This window comes from Rhipicephalus sanguineus, chromosome 2, assembly GCF_013339695.2.
Source record: "Rhipicephalus sanguineus isolate Rsan-2018 chromosome 2, BIME_Rsan_1.4, whole genome shotgun sequence".
NCBI classification, from domain to species: domain Eukaryota; kingdom Metazoa; phylum Arthropoda; class Arachnida; order Ixodida; family Ixodidae; genus Rhipicephalus; species Rhipicephalus sanguineus.
This window is the reverse complement of record NC_051177.1, coordinates 188399957-188417718: the sequence shown is the minus strand read 5'-3', so window position 1 is coordinate 188417718 and position 17762 is coordinate 188399957. Positions and strand designations below refer to the sequence as shown.

At 44.8% G+C, this 17762-nt stretch overlaps 1 protein-coding gene across 1 annotated transcript in view; it reads left to right on the top strand.

The window, feature by feature from the left end:
* Nucleotides 1-17762, top strand: part of LOC119383932 (ubiquitin-like modifier-activating enzyme 1) — a 233146-nt gene that overhangs the window by 210574 nt on the left and 4810 nt on the right. The window contains exon 22 of the mRNA XM_049413008.1: nucleotides 1576-1680. Coding sequence (XP_049268965.1) covers nucleotides 1576-1680 — 105 coding nt within the window. The remainder of the gene's footprint in view (nucleotides 1-1575; nucleotides 1681-17762) is intronic.

Below are 17762 nucleotides of genomic sequence, written 5' to 3'. Positions count from 1 at the left end.
ATATAAAAATCTGTACGGTGTGCAGACAGATATGGACAGCTTTATGACGCTCACCAATGTTTGTGGATTAAGCAGTAAAAAAATGGAATGGTTTTATCTTTACTTGTTGTGGAAGGGCAGCAGAGATGACTGACAGCAACTGCACAAAAAATGAATACTGAGAAAACAATTTTAATGAAAATGGAGCTCAAACCAGAGAAAAAACGGAACTCCAAATGGAGCTCATTTTTATTTTTCATTGGTGAAATGCAGGCTTGTGGCTATCTAGAATTCCGATCTTTTCTCTCTACAATGATGCCAAGATGGCGGCACTGTGCCAAGAGTAGCTGCAAGATTTGTGTTTTCTGAAGGTCAATTTTTCTCAGTTTTTAATGACAGCACACTTGTAAAATGCCTTTTTCTCAACTTTTTGCTTATTTTGTTATAATATTTCACTATGGTGTACCTCCCCCCCTTTAAAGGGAAGCTGAAGCACTTTAACAAAAAATGACTGGAATGTGTAATCATAGTTTGATTCCTGCTGAATTCGAAAACCAATGTAAGAGTTCACAGAAGTGAACGCAAATAGCATTTCTTGGCAAAAAAACAGCGGCTGCAGCTCCAGCAATTCTTGAGCTGCTGAGCAAAGGCGATGACGTCATCTGCAATGTGCCGCGTCATCGGCACCATCAGGCTCTGTGAAAGCATGGCCTTCGCGATCAGTTCCACCTACGCACGCAGCTGGAACTAGTCACGGAGGCCACGGTTAGAGATACGACAGTGCTGCGCGGCTCTGCCAAAACTACCATGACGTAGTTCCTGTTAGTTCGTTTCCACGCCCACACTTTCGGCGCGTTCGCGTGGGCGGAGCAAAACGAACTTTCCTTTCGCGTATTTTAAAGTTCCTGCCGCCACAACAGTGAAAAAAATTATGCCATCGTCGATAATAATGTTCGTCCTTGTCAACTACAAAAATTTACCGAATTCTAAAACCACTTCAGCTTCCCTTTAAGGAACCAGACAGACCCTACCCACTGATGTAAGGAGAGGAAAGGCCGCTGCATTTGTGTGTGGCCTTTGTTATTTACGGCTTGGCATCTTATCGTTCTCTCGACGAGGAACTCATGATAGCAACACACTGCAGCACATGCAAAGGTAGCCTCGCTGTCATACACTGTCATGCACTCGAGCATGCTAAGTGTGAGAAAAGGCTACTATATTTCTGGTTCGTACCAGATTTTGTCCTGCGCGCATGTGTAATTACGAATGCACGCTATAGTTACAAGCACCGGTATAATTGATGGTGTGTAAAAGCTTTGCTGTAACTACTCGGAGCTGTGTTGTACCACGGGCCTGAGAAGCAACAAATAAAAACATGTGCGTTTTCGCTTTCCTTTTTTTCTTTTTTTATCTCATTCCCCCTTGTTTTGCGCATCTTCCAATATTCCAGGTCCCTAGGTTGGCAGGTATGCGATATGCTCGTACTAGCACTGGTGTATGTACTACATTACTTGCTCCTGATGTTGAGATGCTTCTAATGACACTGTTAAAGCACTAAATAGTCTAAAAGATTTTTAAATTTCGTCTTTTGAACAGTTGGCTCAAAATCACGAAAAGCTGGAGCTCTTCAGGAACAGCTTCGTCAACCTGGCATTGCCTTTCTTCAGCTTTTCTGAGCCGATTCCTCCAGCAGAGAAAACGGTGAGTTATTGTTTAAGATGGTGGCACTGCTCACAGTACTACGGTTAAGATGGTGGCAGTGCGGCCATCTCAATTGTAGTACTCTGAGCACTGCTGGTGCAGCTGCTTGCTGTGTGCTTCATGTACACTGACAGTTAGCACGAATCCTCGGCACTTAAGACGATTGAAAGCATTGAAATATGGTGCCTGGACTTCCAAATGTATTTATTGTATCACAGTGCTAAAAAAAAAAGAACAGTCGGTAATGTTTACACGTAAACAGGTCATCTTGTCACATTACTGTTATATTAGCTGAATAAGTAATCAACTAATCATGAAAAAACGAGAAAGCATGTTCCCGTCGTCATGAGACTAAAAATGTGCTTCATTGAACGTCGGCATGCAAGCAATACAAGCTACAGTATGTGGAAACTAACTTGACCAAACTGAGCGGAGCTCTTCATGACTACGAATACAGGAAACAACAAGCCAAAAGAATGAAAAAGAAAAGCTGTTTGCTCTTCTTTTTTGTCAAAGCAACACGTCCCATGTACATGTCAAACTGTGCTGTCAGCAGAGGACTTCGATCCTAGTGATGTGTTAAACGTGGAGATTAAACAATTGCCATGAAGAAGGTTAGAGAAGCGTCCTTGGAACGGCGACTCACCGCATGCCGTTTGCAAAACTTTAACGTCACGGAAATCTTATGATGGGCAACCTGCTGCACAAGGGACGGCTGAGACAGCTATTTTGGCAACACATACTGTGTGGTGGATAAGCAGCAGGTTGCTCTGGTCACTGGCAGTGGCTTCACAGCCGATAGCTTGGCACCAATATCGTTGCAAGGCTTTTATCGCTTAGAAGCTGCAGTGTACGGTACATTAATAAGAGCCGCCTACACTCATGTGAGGAAACTAAGCTTTGTTACCTTTGTTCTTGCATTCGTGATGATGTTACAGACTGAAAGGAACAGGAAAATAACAGCGGCAACATTGGCTGCGATGCCGGCACAGCTGAGTTTTCACCGTCTAATGGTGCAAACTGTACACGGCATGCAGTTATCAACTTGGCTTGTATCAGAGGTCTTTTTCATGTTAGACACTTGACAGTCGCCATCGCTTTTGGTGAGAGGTCAGTTAAGGTATAACTAACTACATTTAAGCGATCACTGTTTTGCCTGGAAAACAAGTTACACAATCTGTCGCTGCTAGCAGTTATTTCCCTGGGAAGGGGATCAAGCACACACTGCATGTAGTCTCTCTGTCACTGATCGACCCATTGATCGTCTGGTAAGCTTATGGCACAGCAGCGCACTGCTAAAAAATCATGCATTATGCACACGGAATTTACAGACACAAACAAGAAAGTGTGCTGTAGTTGCCGCTCCATCTGATTTCGTTGATTTGTTACTCATATTCCTCTGTGAGTGCGACATGTTTTGAGAGCATGCACAATTCGAGTCCCTTTGCAGGGTTCACACAAGTTCTTAAAAACCTTGAAAGACCTTGGTTTGAAAAGTACATTTTCAAGGCCCTTGAAGGTCCTTAAATTTTATTCACTCCTTGAAAACTCTTGAATTTTGGGACCAGTGTAGTCTGTAGTCCACTGTCTGACCTGCTGCCTGTCGTAGATTATCGTCGATGTGGCAAACTCCATTTCAGAAACAATCCACTGTGCGAGTTTGCACATTATCGTCGATGTGGCAAACTTTCCATTTGAGAAACAATACACCGTGCGAGTTTGCATTTATTCTGTTTATTCATGCCTTGCCCTATCGTCCATTTCACTCCTCACCCATCAGTTCATCTTAGCTCGCTTTCTCTCTCTCTCTACTTATCTCCTTACGACTTCACTCTTGTCTCCTGCACTTATACTGCTTTTTTCCGTGTCAAGCGAGCGGTGCATGTGGTTAGTACACTGTAACGATGTCAAACCCTGACAATACTAGAGAAGCTTCAGCACCTGTCCTGAACATTTGTTGTCTGTTGGGAACTACTTTAGATGGCATCATGGCTCGACTTTTCTACAGTATACTAATACCGTCAAAACTCGATTTAACAAAGCCAGATTTTATGTAGTTCCGAATCTAAGGAAGAAATTTGCATTCTCTGGCAGGTTCAAAGTTGTTGTTAACCCGAACTAACGAAACTAACTTGGCACAAAAACCACTTTAACAAAGCTCTTTCTGAAATAAATTAGCAAACAGAAGTGCTAATTTCTTTCTATTTTTTACACAGATGGCTTTTTTCAAGCACGGGCACTAACGTTATTGCGTTAAAACTAGGCTTGTGCGAATATTCGAGTACTTCGAATGTTCGAACGAATATTACAGTATTCAAATTCGCTTCGACACGAATTTAAATTATCCGAAATTTCGAAGTATTTGAAATGAACGAATAGACATATATAAACCGCATGAAACCCCCTGTACATGTGGTTTCACTGCAGTGGTGGGGTGCTGTACTGTGAATACACCTATCCAGGGGAAATCCGCACTGCTGCGAAGCCCCACTTTAAGGTTAAATGAACATATTGCCTGGTTTACCTGATCTAAGCACACACACACGAAGACGAAAAAAGGGGAGACAACAGCGTAAGAGCTTACTCGCAACTATAACATTTATTGAACAAGGAAGCATATACCGTAATTACTCGAATCTAGGCCGACCACGACTCTAAGCCGATCCCCTAAAGTCCGAAGCCCGAAAAAAAAACAAAAGAAACTTACCTCGAATGTAGGCTGGGTAAAAAGCAAAGACAGCATTCACAAAGAGAAAACATTTATTGAAAATATGAAGATGAAATGCAGCAGTTGGTTCATCATCAAGATGCCGCGCTCATTCCAAGTCGTCGTCGCTGATCTCTTTGTCGCTGTCCTCAAACAATGCGCAATCCTCGGTGCCATCAAGCGCATTTGATATGCTGCACTTCTTGAAAGAGTGCACGATCAAAGTTCCTGGGATGTCGTCCCACGCTGCAGCCACCCAGCCTGCCAACTGAGACAGTGATGCCCGCTTGATGCGGCCCGCCGTCGCCTGGAGCACTTCCGTTGTCACTGGAAGGGCAGCTGCTCGCTCCGGCCGAACGAAGTCGGCCAATGCCGTCTCCATTTCAGGGTGACGGCCTTTCCGTGGACCGGTAAAAGCCATCCTCGTTGCGGCGCACGTGAAGAGCTTCTCCCGTTGGCCCCTCCAGCGACGAACATTCTTTTCGTCCACTCCAAAGTCCCGCCTGGCTTGAACGTTGGAAGACGACTCTGCGGCTAGCACAACTTTCCTTTTATATGCCGCACTATAATGACTACACTCGTTTGGCGCCATTGAGCTACGCCACACACAGCCCACTCGAAGCGAGACTAGAACTGACGAACGGCTCGCCTCAACACTCGCCACAAAGATAAAAATGGCGGCCTCGCTAAAGTGAGCTAGAATAGGGTAGTAGGCTCACTCGCCGACCGGCGCTATGCATTGCGGTGACGCCGCCAATGTCACAAAAACGTGCTTCGGCGCGCCTCCGCGGCGCGGCGCCACCGTCGCACCAAATGTAGAGAGCGTTGGCGCTGGGGCAGTTGCTGGCTGTTTGGAGTGGCGGTCGGTGTGTGCGAGTTTTGTTGTTTTTTTTTTGATAACTCTTCGCGCTTTGCATCCTCAATCTGCTAGGTCCTTCTGCGAACAGCTATGTGGCCTGACAAGCAGTGACCGTCTCACGAGGTTAAAATGCTTCCGCGGCGGCAAAACCACTGTTTTGCGCCAGGCTGTCGGACAGGTTACGTCCACGTTAAGGGCAGCACGAAGCCGTCTTTGTTAGGCGTTCCGAAAAATGCAGCCCTGAGGAAGCAATGAGGAAGCCCTGGGAAAGGAATTTGCATCGAGCGGACAAAGCACCATGGACGACACATCTGCCGTGTGTCAACTTCATTTTGAGCCGAAGTATGTGCTACGGTACTACGTGCATATATAATTGAAGGGAACGAAGTACGCACACCGCGTGGAAAACCTTGCTTACGAGAGGACACTGTGCCTACAATCCTGCCTAACTTGGCGTCGCATTTGACAAAGAAGACACCACGAGAAAGACCGACCCGAAAGAGAAAGCAATTGGGAAGCGTTCAAGGCGAGAAGAAAGTACGTTCTCGTGCCATTGGCGATACTGTTCAAGCAAGCAACTGTGCCCAATATATAATGAATAAATGTTCATGTACTTGTACCCAGTACCTGAGGAGAGTGGCTTCCTGTTTTTCTTATCTGTGGATTTTTACAGTGTTTGCATAGGAATATTCAGTGCAGAAATGGCCAAATTACAAAGCCAAGGTACTGGAGATCTGCAGAAAGAATGAGCAGCTCCAAGTTTTTAAATGCTGTGAAATGTTAACATTAAGAGCTCGTGGTAAACTCCCGAGTGTGTGTCAAGGTCAGCATCGGCAGTAATTTCACACGCTCGTAAAAGGCGTGCGTGACGAAAGTAGTGCCCAAGAAATGCAAAGAATCCAGTTTACAATTGATAGCCGCAAAATGCGTAAGCTTTGAAAAGTTCGCCATCGCTGCTTTCACTCGTAAGAGCAATTTATTGCATCTCAAATTTGCGCAGCATCCCTTTCATGCAGTTTAATCGCGCGTTCGCGCGAGTTACGGCGACAGAGTTTCAGAAAAGAATGTTTTCTGCAGCTTTACTCGCACGAGTACTAACGATCTTCCGTGTGTTTCATTTAACATCAGATAACTAGCTAACAGCAGAGCTGCATACACCATGCTACAGTGTTCTAGATGGTTACCATGCCTTACGCACGCATGTAGGCCAACGCACCTAGCTCGCGCTAGTTTTTTTCTTTATTTTTTATTGTCTCAGCGACATCAGCATCACTGTTTACACTGCCGAAATTCGCGTACATTTCCGTCCAGTGCATATGATAACAACGCACAAAAAAGCATGGCATCAGTTGCGCACAAATGCCTCCGTCAGGCAGTGCCCTACATTTAAGTCGCTGGTGGCGCCACCACAAATGTGACATACCCGGCGTCAAGCAGAGGACCCCAGCAAGCCCACTACCCTCTTCAAGCTCACTTTAGCCTCGCGTGCGTACTTAAGCCAGGTGTTGGCTCGGCTACTAACGGCTACAATACTGTCTAGGTGGCGCTAGTTTTGCAACACTTTTCTCTATGAAAAATGGCGCGTTTTTCAAAATCCTCGAATCTAAGCTGACCCTGGAGTTTGGTACAAAGAAATTCTGAAAAAACTATCGGCCTAGATTCGAATAAATACGGTAAGTACAACAAACAACTGATCGACGCATGCGTGACAAACAGTGTTGCGGAATGGGTGTCTCCATTTCATTTCAATTCCATGCCGGGGAATTAAAACTTGCCACAATTCCATTCCTTTCAATTCCTCGGAATGAAAATACTTAGCCCATTCCCACTCCAGGAATGGCCGGGCAGTTCAATTCCATTCCTGTAATTCCTCAACGTAGGAAAGGCGTCTTGATAGTTTTATCGAACGCCCCATAAAACTGATGTCATCAGATGCATTAAAGGGGCCATGACCACGGTCGCCCAAATATTTGCAGTTTTCAGCGAAAACTAGAAGTAGAGGGTCTATTATGCCTATGCAGATTTTAAAAGTGGGCCGTAAACGAATATTTCAGTGCAAAACAAGCCCTAAAAGTCTCCGGCTGTAAACCCCGCCCACCACCGGCGACCGCCATTTTGCAGTGGCGCGTGTGACGTCATGTGCAGCACAGAACGGAACCGTCATCTTCTACCAAAGTTTCAGCCGCTCCAAATCGTTCAATTTCAGTGCCAAGCTGAATAAAGCTAAAATATCTTGATATCACAAGCAGCTGACCACGGAACAATAACGTTCGCCGCAATGCAGACGCTTGCACAGCTAGCTGCTTGTTACGTCACGGCTCGCGAGTGCACCAGTGTTGCCGGACTCTCGGACTACGCGCGTGTTTATAAAGATATTCGATTATAATTAAGTGCTCGACCAAATGCGCTAAAATTTCGCCAGCTTATTTGTGAATGCACAAGGATTAATCCACATAACACAGATTATGATAGAAAATTGGGTGTCATGGCCCCTTTAAGAATTGCAAAAGTATGCAAAACACGTTACAAAGGTCGAGGGTAGTAGCTTGGTGACATATCTCGGGCAGTACAACCACCCTACTAATTCTCATAGGGGAAGTTCTCCCACTACCTATAGTATTTGCATGGTCAGCATGTTTGAACGAATTGTGATGTTTTAATATTGTTTAAGCTTAAATGTGTTAATGCTAAAATGACTACATAACGTATTTTTATGCTGACAGAAGTAGTGTTCAAGCAGACTAAGCAATTTTGCCACGCGCCTGGAGCGGTCGTGAATATGGAGAAAACTAACTTTTGGTTAATGGACATAATTGTAGTAGGCACGTTGCTTATAAATGTAGCGTGCTTGTAATCAGCCAAGCTATTTTAAAAATACTGTTTTATTGTCAAATTTGAGGCTCTGACTTACTAATGTTTGAAACTTGAAAAACAGTGCGTAGACGAAAACGTACTCTATTTTTGGAAAAAGACATAATTCCATTCCCATTACATTCCGTGCAAAAGGCGCTTAATTCCATTCCTCCAAGCCTTGTCCCCATTCCATTCCGTGGTCGTGAAAATGTGGAATTATTCCGAAGTCATTCCAATTCCAGAGTGGCAACTCCACAACACTGGTGACAAGACAATTATGGTTAACTATGGCGATAAACTATCACGAAATGATATTAAGGAAAATGAACTCCTTCTCATGCAACAAAACTGAAGGTTGGCTGGCACACTGATCTCTTTTTCTTATATGAAATGCTTCAGTCATTTCTTAGGTTAGCTGATGCTGCTTCAAAAAATTATTTCTGTGTCATGTAAAACAGGATAGCAGCCACACTCCCTGCCATGTGCTGCAAGACGTGAAGCTCCTGAAGACAACCACTGATTGGTGCTCTCCTAGACGCACATTGATGCAGTGTCCCAACTGGCCAATGTACAGTAATACCTCGTTAACTCGAAGTAGTAAAAACCAGAAAAAATTTCGAGATAAGCAGATTTTCGAGATAAGCAAAGTTGGGCAAATTCCATTGAGAAGTTCAGTTCTATCTAGAAACGTTATCCCTACGGACCAGTTTCTTAACAGGAGCGCCAAACTGGCTCTTTGTAAAGGTTTTGAAGAAAAATAATGACATACCAGCGCTATTAAACAGCTGTGTTTTTCGGCACTGCCTTTTTATTTAGTGCAGAGAGACCGACTAAGGCTGGTCTGCCTCTCAGTAACACTTGGGCCTAGCAAAGCTTTCTCGAGTTGCTTAACACATCGCATGTGCCGATCGTCCGCGCCGCTGCACTCAAATTTATTTCGCATCAAGCGAAGCATGTTTCTTGTTTCGGCGGATGTCGTCACCCCTCGAGTAGCTGCGTCAACGCTGCCGCGATCACTGTGCGTGACGCCACGTTGTTTGGCTTTAGAAAATGGTCAAACCAGCCGATGTTGCAGGCTAGGTCAGTTTAGCCCACCGCTAAGTCCAGAGAATCGGCCTTATCTGTGATGTGACTGGAAGGGGCTCCTCTCGCACGATGCCACACATTCAGCGCCGTTTTGACGTCCGGAAACTTCGAGCCTCGAATCCGTTTCATTGATTAGGGCTGCCTTCCTTTGCAGCATCAGTGACTTGCTTTGCTTTGGTGGCATTATCCTCACCACATCGCACGGCCGACGAAAAAATCCGCGCGACGTGCCTTGCGTAAATAAAATGCTGAAATCGCATCTCTGACGGTAAACAAAACGTGTACGACCCGAGCTATTTTGCAGGGCCTGCTTATGTGCACGTCTATAGCGTCACATGACGTGACACAGGGTTGCTCGACAAAGTTGGTATGCCGCTAGGTTTCGACTTTACTTTCGGGAACAGTGTCCACTTCGTCGTAAACGCGGCAGCCTCCCACAAACCTTGTGAAACGTATGACATTTTGCCGCTAGTATTTTGTGAAACGGTTCGGCGGCGAAGTTTTGGTTCCATTCTCGGTTGAGATTTCGAGATAACCGAAAGTGGGCACGGAAGTACTTCGAGATAAAGGGCAATAAATACATTGCACCTATGGGAAATTGTTCGGTACCGCGGAAAACTTCAACTTAGCCGATTTTTCGAGATATGCGAGTTCGAGTTAACAAGGTATTACTGTATACTTTACCACAGCTAAACAAGATCACATACACAACTCCCAACGTGCAGTCTGCAAATGTTTTGTCATGTTTAACACGACATTGAGGAAGTTCCTTGCGGATGCGTGAACAGATTGATCACAGTTTATTTTTTGGCGAGAAAAGAACATCTACATTAAACCTATTACCTATTTGCTTAAGTTCGTGCGATGTCCTATGTAGATAAGGAATGACTGCTAGCCTCCTGCCCTTACGACAGTCACCACGACTGCCCAAATGATCCCCTTCGGTTTTTAGAGTCTTAACAATGTTGTACCCTGACCTAATGACGTGTATTTATATGCTTCCTTGTTCAATGAATCAATTAATTGCGAGTAAGCGCTTGTGATGTTGTCTCCCCCTTTTTAGTCTTTGTCCGTGTACGCTTAGATCAGTTAAACCATGCATTTGAACCAACTAGCCCAGTTGTTGATTCTCTTGAACATATTGCCCTGACATTGATTCATCATTTTTTAAGTTTAAAAGCTTGTTATACCGGCTTATATGCTCTAAGTATAGTAAATTTTAAAACGTAACATATTTTACTGGTTATCGCTTGCATTCTACCGACAGTCAAATGCTGCTACTATTCAAAGTTGCTTCCACTTCCCTTTGAACCAAAAAGGATGACATGTGCTCATCCCTTGTTTCAACTTTAAAATATATTGTGCAGGTTAGTTGGATCATGACAAATATGCAAATTAGGGGTGGGCGAATATTCGAAATTTCGAATATTTTTCGAATAGTGTTTGCTATTCGATTCGATTCGCACTGGAATTTTACTATTCGAACTACAGTTGAACCCCGTTATAAGAGGCACGGATGTAACGGACAAACGGGTATAACAGACAACATCTACACTTTTGGTTGGCCAGCCTATCCCTCTCATTAATTTGACTTCTTTTGTAAGAGACACCGGATATAGAAGACAATCGGTTGTAAAGGACAAGTTATCAGTGAATTCTGGTCAACAACATCGCTTGTAACAGACATTCTGACTTGAATGAAGCGCCATCAACCGCTAACTTGACTTGCGTCCATCTTTGGAAATAGAAAAAAAAAACAATAGACGTATGCAAACCTTGTTTATTATAGCCTCAGTAAATGTTTAATGGATCAGTCAGTTATAAAACAATGATAAAAGGTCTTCGAAACTGGTATGCATCGCTGATATGCACTTCAGGCTTACCGCCAAGGGACGAGCACTTCCACGCGTGCACTTCACAGGCACCTGAAGGAGCCAATACCGCGAGCACGCGGTGTGAACACATTGCAGAAGTCTTCCAATTAAAACGCCTCACATGCGTGTTCTCCGCAAGTCCGAAAATAGCACCAATGCACCGCAAATGCTTTCTTTAGTGTTACGTGAACGCCGCGATCAGCCCTGCGCCGCTTGACAAGCTACGGCCGCTCGATCACCGTAGTCTCGCTTTCCTAAAAAAAATATCAAAGGCTACAAAGCACGTCAAGAGCCAAGCCAAACGGAAGCCAGAAATGAGAGAAAAAAAAAATGGAGTTGCAAGTCTCAGAGGCTATAATTGAAGCTCCCACACAAACAGCGCAAAAAAAAAAGTGAGTTTCGGGTCTCGGAGGCCAAGCTTCACTGCGAGTGCAAAAAAAAAAAGCTTTTTTTCTCTCCCATGCTTGGTGGCGCTCAGGTCAGCGGCCCGAATGGCCCACGTTATTAAACGAATGCTCGTAGCATCAATCCAGTCCACCATTCGTCTGCCACGCATCGGAGCGTCGGAGCCGCGCAGTTGCTGGTACAGTGCATTTTGTGATCGCCGTCGTCGCTGTCAGTCCACCACCGGCCGCCAGCAACGATTCACAAGAGACGCTAGACGTGCTTCGCCGCAGCGCCTGCAGTAGACGTATCGCTGCCGTTCACAACCGGATGTCGCGCCGTGATCACTACGCTTCGTGGCCGCTTTGTGATTGTGTGATGGTGTGATCGCTATCAACGTTCGCTGCTGGCCGCCAGTATCAGTGCGCAACAGATGCTGCTACTGGCCTAGACTTGGTTCGCCGCCAGGCCGTGACCACAGCGCTTATCGCGCCATTATCTCCGCTCACCGCCAAAGCTACGCCGTGGTCGCTGTGAACTAGGCTTATCGCTGCCTTTATCTGGATTTCGCTGCCTCAGCATGGCGGAATGCTCCGTCAAACGCCGTACTTGCCTCACGGTGTCAAAAAAGCTCGACATTGTAGCAGACATAAAATGTGGCATGACGCAGGCAGACGCCGCCAGAAAATTCGGCTTGTCAAGAAAGACTGTTAGCGGGATTTGGGCTCAGCGAGAGAAGCTTTTGAAAGAAGCGCCAACAGGAGCCAGCCGGTCCAAACTGCGTAAGTCATCCCATCCTGCCGTAGAAGAGGCGCTTCTTCTGTGGATACAGGATACACGGAGTAAGAACATCCCGCTCAACGGACCATTAATTCAAGAAAGAGCCAAGCAACTTGCATTCGGTCTTGACATTCAGTTTGAGGCCAGTCAGGGATGGTTTGACAGGTTCAAGCGCCGACATGGCATCAGCTACAAAAGTGTTTGTGGCGAAAGCAGAGCTGCCGATGAAAACTCCGTCAAGCAATGGAAAGAGGAGACGTTGCCAACTTTGCTGAGGGGGTGGAAGGCTAGCGATATCTTCAATCTGGATGAGTCTGGAATATTTTTCAAAATGCTTCCTGGAAGAACATTTGCCTTATCCAAGGAAGATTGCAGTGGAGGCAAAAAGTCGAAAGAAAGAATTACTGCTATGTTCTGCACAAATATGGAAGGAACAGAGAAAGAAAAAATCCTAGTTATAGGCAAATCAAAAAACCCACGCTGCCTAAAGAACTATCCAGTCAATGTTGAGTACACGGCAAACAAGGCTGCTTGGATGACATCAGAAATATTCAACAAATGGGCTAGCAAGTTTCGATCGCAAGATGGCTATGAAAAAGAGAAGAGTACTACTGTTCCTAGACAGCTGTTCAGCTCACATGAAGCCACCACCATTGAAAGCTGTTGAGCTTAGGTACTTCCCACCAGGCTGCACATCTGTGCTACAGCCCCTTGATCAAGGGGTTATTAATGCAGTCAAAATCAAATACAGAGTCAGACTTGTTCAACGCCTGCTGTTCGACATGTTGCAAAAGCGTGAGACAACAATCAATGTGAGAACAGCGATTGAGATGTTAACAGGCTCATGGAACGATATTCAGAGGAGCACCGTCACAGGGAGCTTTCGCAAAGCCGGTTTTGATCTGCAGGAGGAAGATGAAGAGGAGGATGTTGCAGACGAAGACCTGCAATGTGCAGTTGAGCCAGAATCATGGCCACTTATTCAAAGAAGATTTGGTGAGTCTGGCACATTCTTGAACTTTGTTGAGGCAGACAACAACCTTGCGGTAGCTGAAGACCTGTCTGATGAAAGCATCATAAGAATGGTGCAGGAAGGGGAACAGGAAGAAGATACCGATACGGATGTATCGGACAGCGAGGACAGTACCCCGCCAATGACATCTGGGGAAGTAATGACAGTGCTGGGCAAAGTTCGGAAACACATTCAGCTTTGGCCTAGCGGCCATGAAGCCCTTGACCTTGTGAGCAGGCTAGAAGGAGCTGTGTTGAAAAATGGGATCGACACAGCCCTAAAACAAACAACCATGGAGAACTACTTTACAAGGGAATTGGTTTGAAAGCAAATTCTGCAAAATAAATATTTTGTAACCGTATATAGCCTTCTTTTGTGCTTATTTTAGCAGTAGTGTGCCCACAATGAAATATGGACTGAATATGATATGAAAAAGTGGTACCCTGCTTATAAGAGACCTCTCATATAAGAGACACAAACTGCTCCCCGGTACGTGTCTCTTATAAAGGGGTTCAACTGTATTCGAATTTCCCAAAAACAAATACAGTCAACATCCGATTGAAGGTGACCCCTTCAGATTTTTAATATTCTCCACCTCATTACACCCCGACGTTGCGGCAAAGCTGCCCTTCAAGCTCCGTTACGGTCGAACTTTGCCAAGACACAACGTCCGATTGGAAGTGGTCCCCAGATTTTCAATATGCTTCACCTCATTACACTTCGGTATTGCGGCAAAGCTGCCTTTCAAGCTCCGTTACGGTCGAATTTTGCCAAGACAGTCACGTCGATTGAAAGTGGTCCCTAGATTTTCAATATGCTTCACCTCATCACACCCCCGTACTGCGGCAAAGCTGCCTTTCAAGCTCCGCTACGGTCGCAAATGTATTAACTCAAGAAAACGCTGGTTCCGACATGGAGATGAAAGATGTGGCAGAGTTGGGGGCTCAATGCTGTTTTGAGCCTGAAATTTAGGCAGGAAGTCCGAAAAATTGGAAGCCAAAGCTTTTTAGCATCGAAAATTGCAGATGTTCTTATATATCGACGTCTACGGGGCAGATTTGAAACTCCGGACTTGAAGGCAGCACACCCTTGTCCGCCACATCAGTTGGGCTTCCACAGAAGTTGAATGAGGAGGGGAGGCTGAGGAAATTTCACCTTTGCCTATCACATGTAAAGTGCTGTCGGCAACACTTTGGTTGCACCAAATCATGTACATAAATAGAATTCGGCCTCTGCATTGCCTCATTCTTGATAAGACAACTATGAAACACCACCCCACCAGTGCTTCATCAACCTAGCGAAAAGAAACACTTTCATGTTGCTATCTCATAAGAATATGCTTAGGAATCCTCTCTAACTTTTTTTCTCTGCAATTTCGCTTCGAAGTATTCGAAAAATGTTCTAGAAATATTCGAAAAATATTCGATTCGATTCGCACTAACACTTCAATATTCGAGTTCGCTTCGCACCCGAAATTTTGCTATTCGCACAGCTCTAATGCAAATATCAAGAATGAGGCAATGTAGAGGCTGAATTGTATTTATGTACATGATTTGGTGCAGCCAAAGTGTTGCCGACAACACTTTACACGTGATAGGCCGAGATACCATTTCCTCAGCCTCTCCTCCTCTTTCAACTTCTGTGGAAGCCCAACTGATGTGGCAGACAAAGGTGTGCTCCCTTCAAGTCCGGAGTTCCAAATCTGCCTCGTAGACGTCCATATATAAGAACATCTGATATTTTGGATGCTAAAAAGCTTCGGCGTCCGATTTTACGGACTTCCTGCCCAAATTTCAGGTCCAAAACAGCATTAATTTAGCCCCCAACTGTGTCGCATCTTTCATCTCCATATTGAAACCAGCGTTTTCTTGAGTTAATACATTTGCGACCGTAGCGGAGCTTGAAAGGCAGCTTTGCCGCAATACGGGGGTGTAATGAGGTGAAGCATATTGAAAATCTAGGGACCACTTTCAAACTGACGTTGACTCTCTCTTGCCCAAGTTCGACCGTAACAGAGCTTGAAAGGCAGCTTTGCCGCAACACGAGAGTGTAATGAGGTGAAGCATATTAAAAATCTGAAGGGGTCACTTTCAACCGTACGTTGACTGCATTTGTCTTTGGGAAGTTCAAATAGTTCGAATAGTAAAATTTCAGTGCAAATCGAATCGAATAGCAAACACTATTAGCAAAATATTCGCACACCTCTAATATATTTTCTTTTGAAGCAATAAAGCCTCCATTTGTGAGTAAGCACTCGTGTTGTGCCCTTTCTTGTCCTTGTCGTCTTAGCACTTTTAATATACAAGTATGAACCAGTACTAACTAGCTCGCCTTTCCATTTTACTTTCGTTATTTTATGATTTATGCGACAGATGACAATGATCGTCTCATCCCAACTTTTTTGCTCACCCTGCTCGCATGATCACTGCATTTGTTCTCCCAATCTTTGCATTTCGGCTGCATGTCATATTTCACGTGACTTTCTACCTGGCCTGCATCGCCTGGACCACATATGTGATGCTCAATATTCGGTACACCTGAACAGACTTTTCACACGAGCACGCGTGGATTAGCAACAAAAACAATGCCGTGGTAGATTTTGGGTGTCTATGTTACAATTTCAGGTTTCGAAGGACTGAAAAATCCCTTTCTCGATTTTACCATCTTCTCGATTTAAAGGGGCCCTGCAACACTCTCCCAAGTAACCATCGAATGGCTTAAAGGAGTTTACTGTCTCAAGAGTCAACCGCCCCAAAAATCTTTAGAATCAATCAAGTACGAGTGGAGTTACAAAGATTTGTTGCACGCTGTAATTGCTTTCTCTCTTCTCTCACCCCGACGAGCGCACTGGAAGCTAAGCAGAGAGGAATGGCACGGGGGGAAGAAGTTACGCCACGTGCGCATCATGACCTTGAGCACTTTTTCATTTTTTTTTTTCTTCAAACGAACGGCTTACTTTCAGTGTGATCGCGAGCGCACGAGCAGCTACATGGCGGCCTCCCGCAGCAGTTGCAGTAACTATGCAGCCGACGACGCTCAAATCGGCCAGTAGCTGTGAAATTGAGTACGTGGCACGGTCATTTGGGCATATGGCATCATTTGCCGAGAGAAGAGGGAATGATTTCTAGCTGACTTTGTGAATTAATTGTAAATTCCAGGCCACGTGCTGCGCTATAATTAGGGCTCTGTGTTTTCGGATAAATGTGAAAAAATGCACTAAACGCTCGCTGGTAAAATTTCTGACAATTCGGATTTATCCGATTAACTCTGATTTTAACGGCCAACATGAACCTCTTCCATTATTTTTGAAAGGGCATGTTCTAAGCGGTCATTGATACATCGGCCACTTTGGCCAATATGACGTTTGCCTCACGTCAACAAGATCTCATAGGCTGCACCTATCGCACATTTAAAAAACGGCTTGTCATGCGCGGAGCAGGAGACACATGTAGGGCCCTTGGGAGCGCGAGAGCCCAGGCTAGACTGGGGCGTGCCAGAACATCGATAATATTTGTTGGGGTTTAACCTCCCAAAACCACGATATGATTATGAGGGAGGACATAGTGGAGGACTCCGGAAATTTCAACCACCTGGGGTTCTTTAATCTGCACCTAAATCTAAGTACACGGGCCTCAAGCATTTTCGCCTCTATCGAAAAGGCGGCAGCCGCAGCCAGGATTCGACCCCGCGGCTTTCGGGCCAGTAGTCGAGCACTGTAAGCACTGGACCACCGTGGCCACTCCAGACGGCATCGAATATATGGACCTCGCAAAGTATGCTTCCATCTATTGCAACAAGCTTACAGGTTGTAATACGCACAAACGTAGGGTTTTTTTTCTTCAAGTATTTGTGCTTGTGTGTGTATATGTGTTTGTGCGTTCAAACTTTCCAGACAACTAAAATACGCTTGGGGTGTCCTTATGTTTTCATGTTCAGATATCATTTCATCTAAGATACCGAAGTTTGAGAATGATGCAAAATTAAACTTTGGATTTCGGAAAATTAGATTTACAAAAAATAAACTCTGGTAAACACTGAATTCCGCCACCAAAATAAACTCCAAAAACATGGAGCCCTTGCTATAATGCTTGTCTCGCATGTTCTCAGGAGCCTCGACCATTGATCAGCAGCGTTTTCCGACCATGTTAACAAGTGTTACAGGGCCCCTTTAACAAAGTAATTTGAGCATGGTATCGACTTCGTTAAATTGAGTTTCAACTGTATAAGTGCGATAAATTTAGTCTGAATTTGAAACATTGGTATAGTAAAAGAAAACCTAATTTGGATGGCGTTTTTTAGTCCTTGAAAAATATGCGATAGGCCCTCTAAATTTCCTTAATACCCCTGAATTTTCTCCTTTGAAACCTGTGCAAACGTTGTTTTGTTTCAGGCTGCTGTTGTAGCATCCCAGCATGCAGCACGTGAACCAAACCATTGCAATTCATCCGAATAAGGCTAATAAAGCTTGTTAACACAGCTCCAATGCTCCAGCTATACGCAGCTGAACGTACTCAGTACAAATACCGG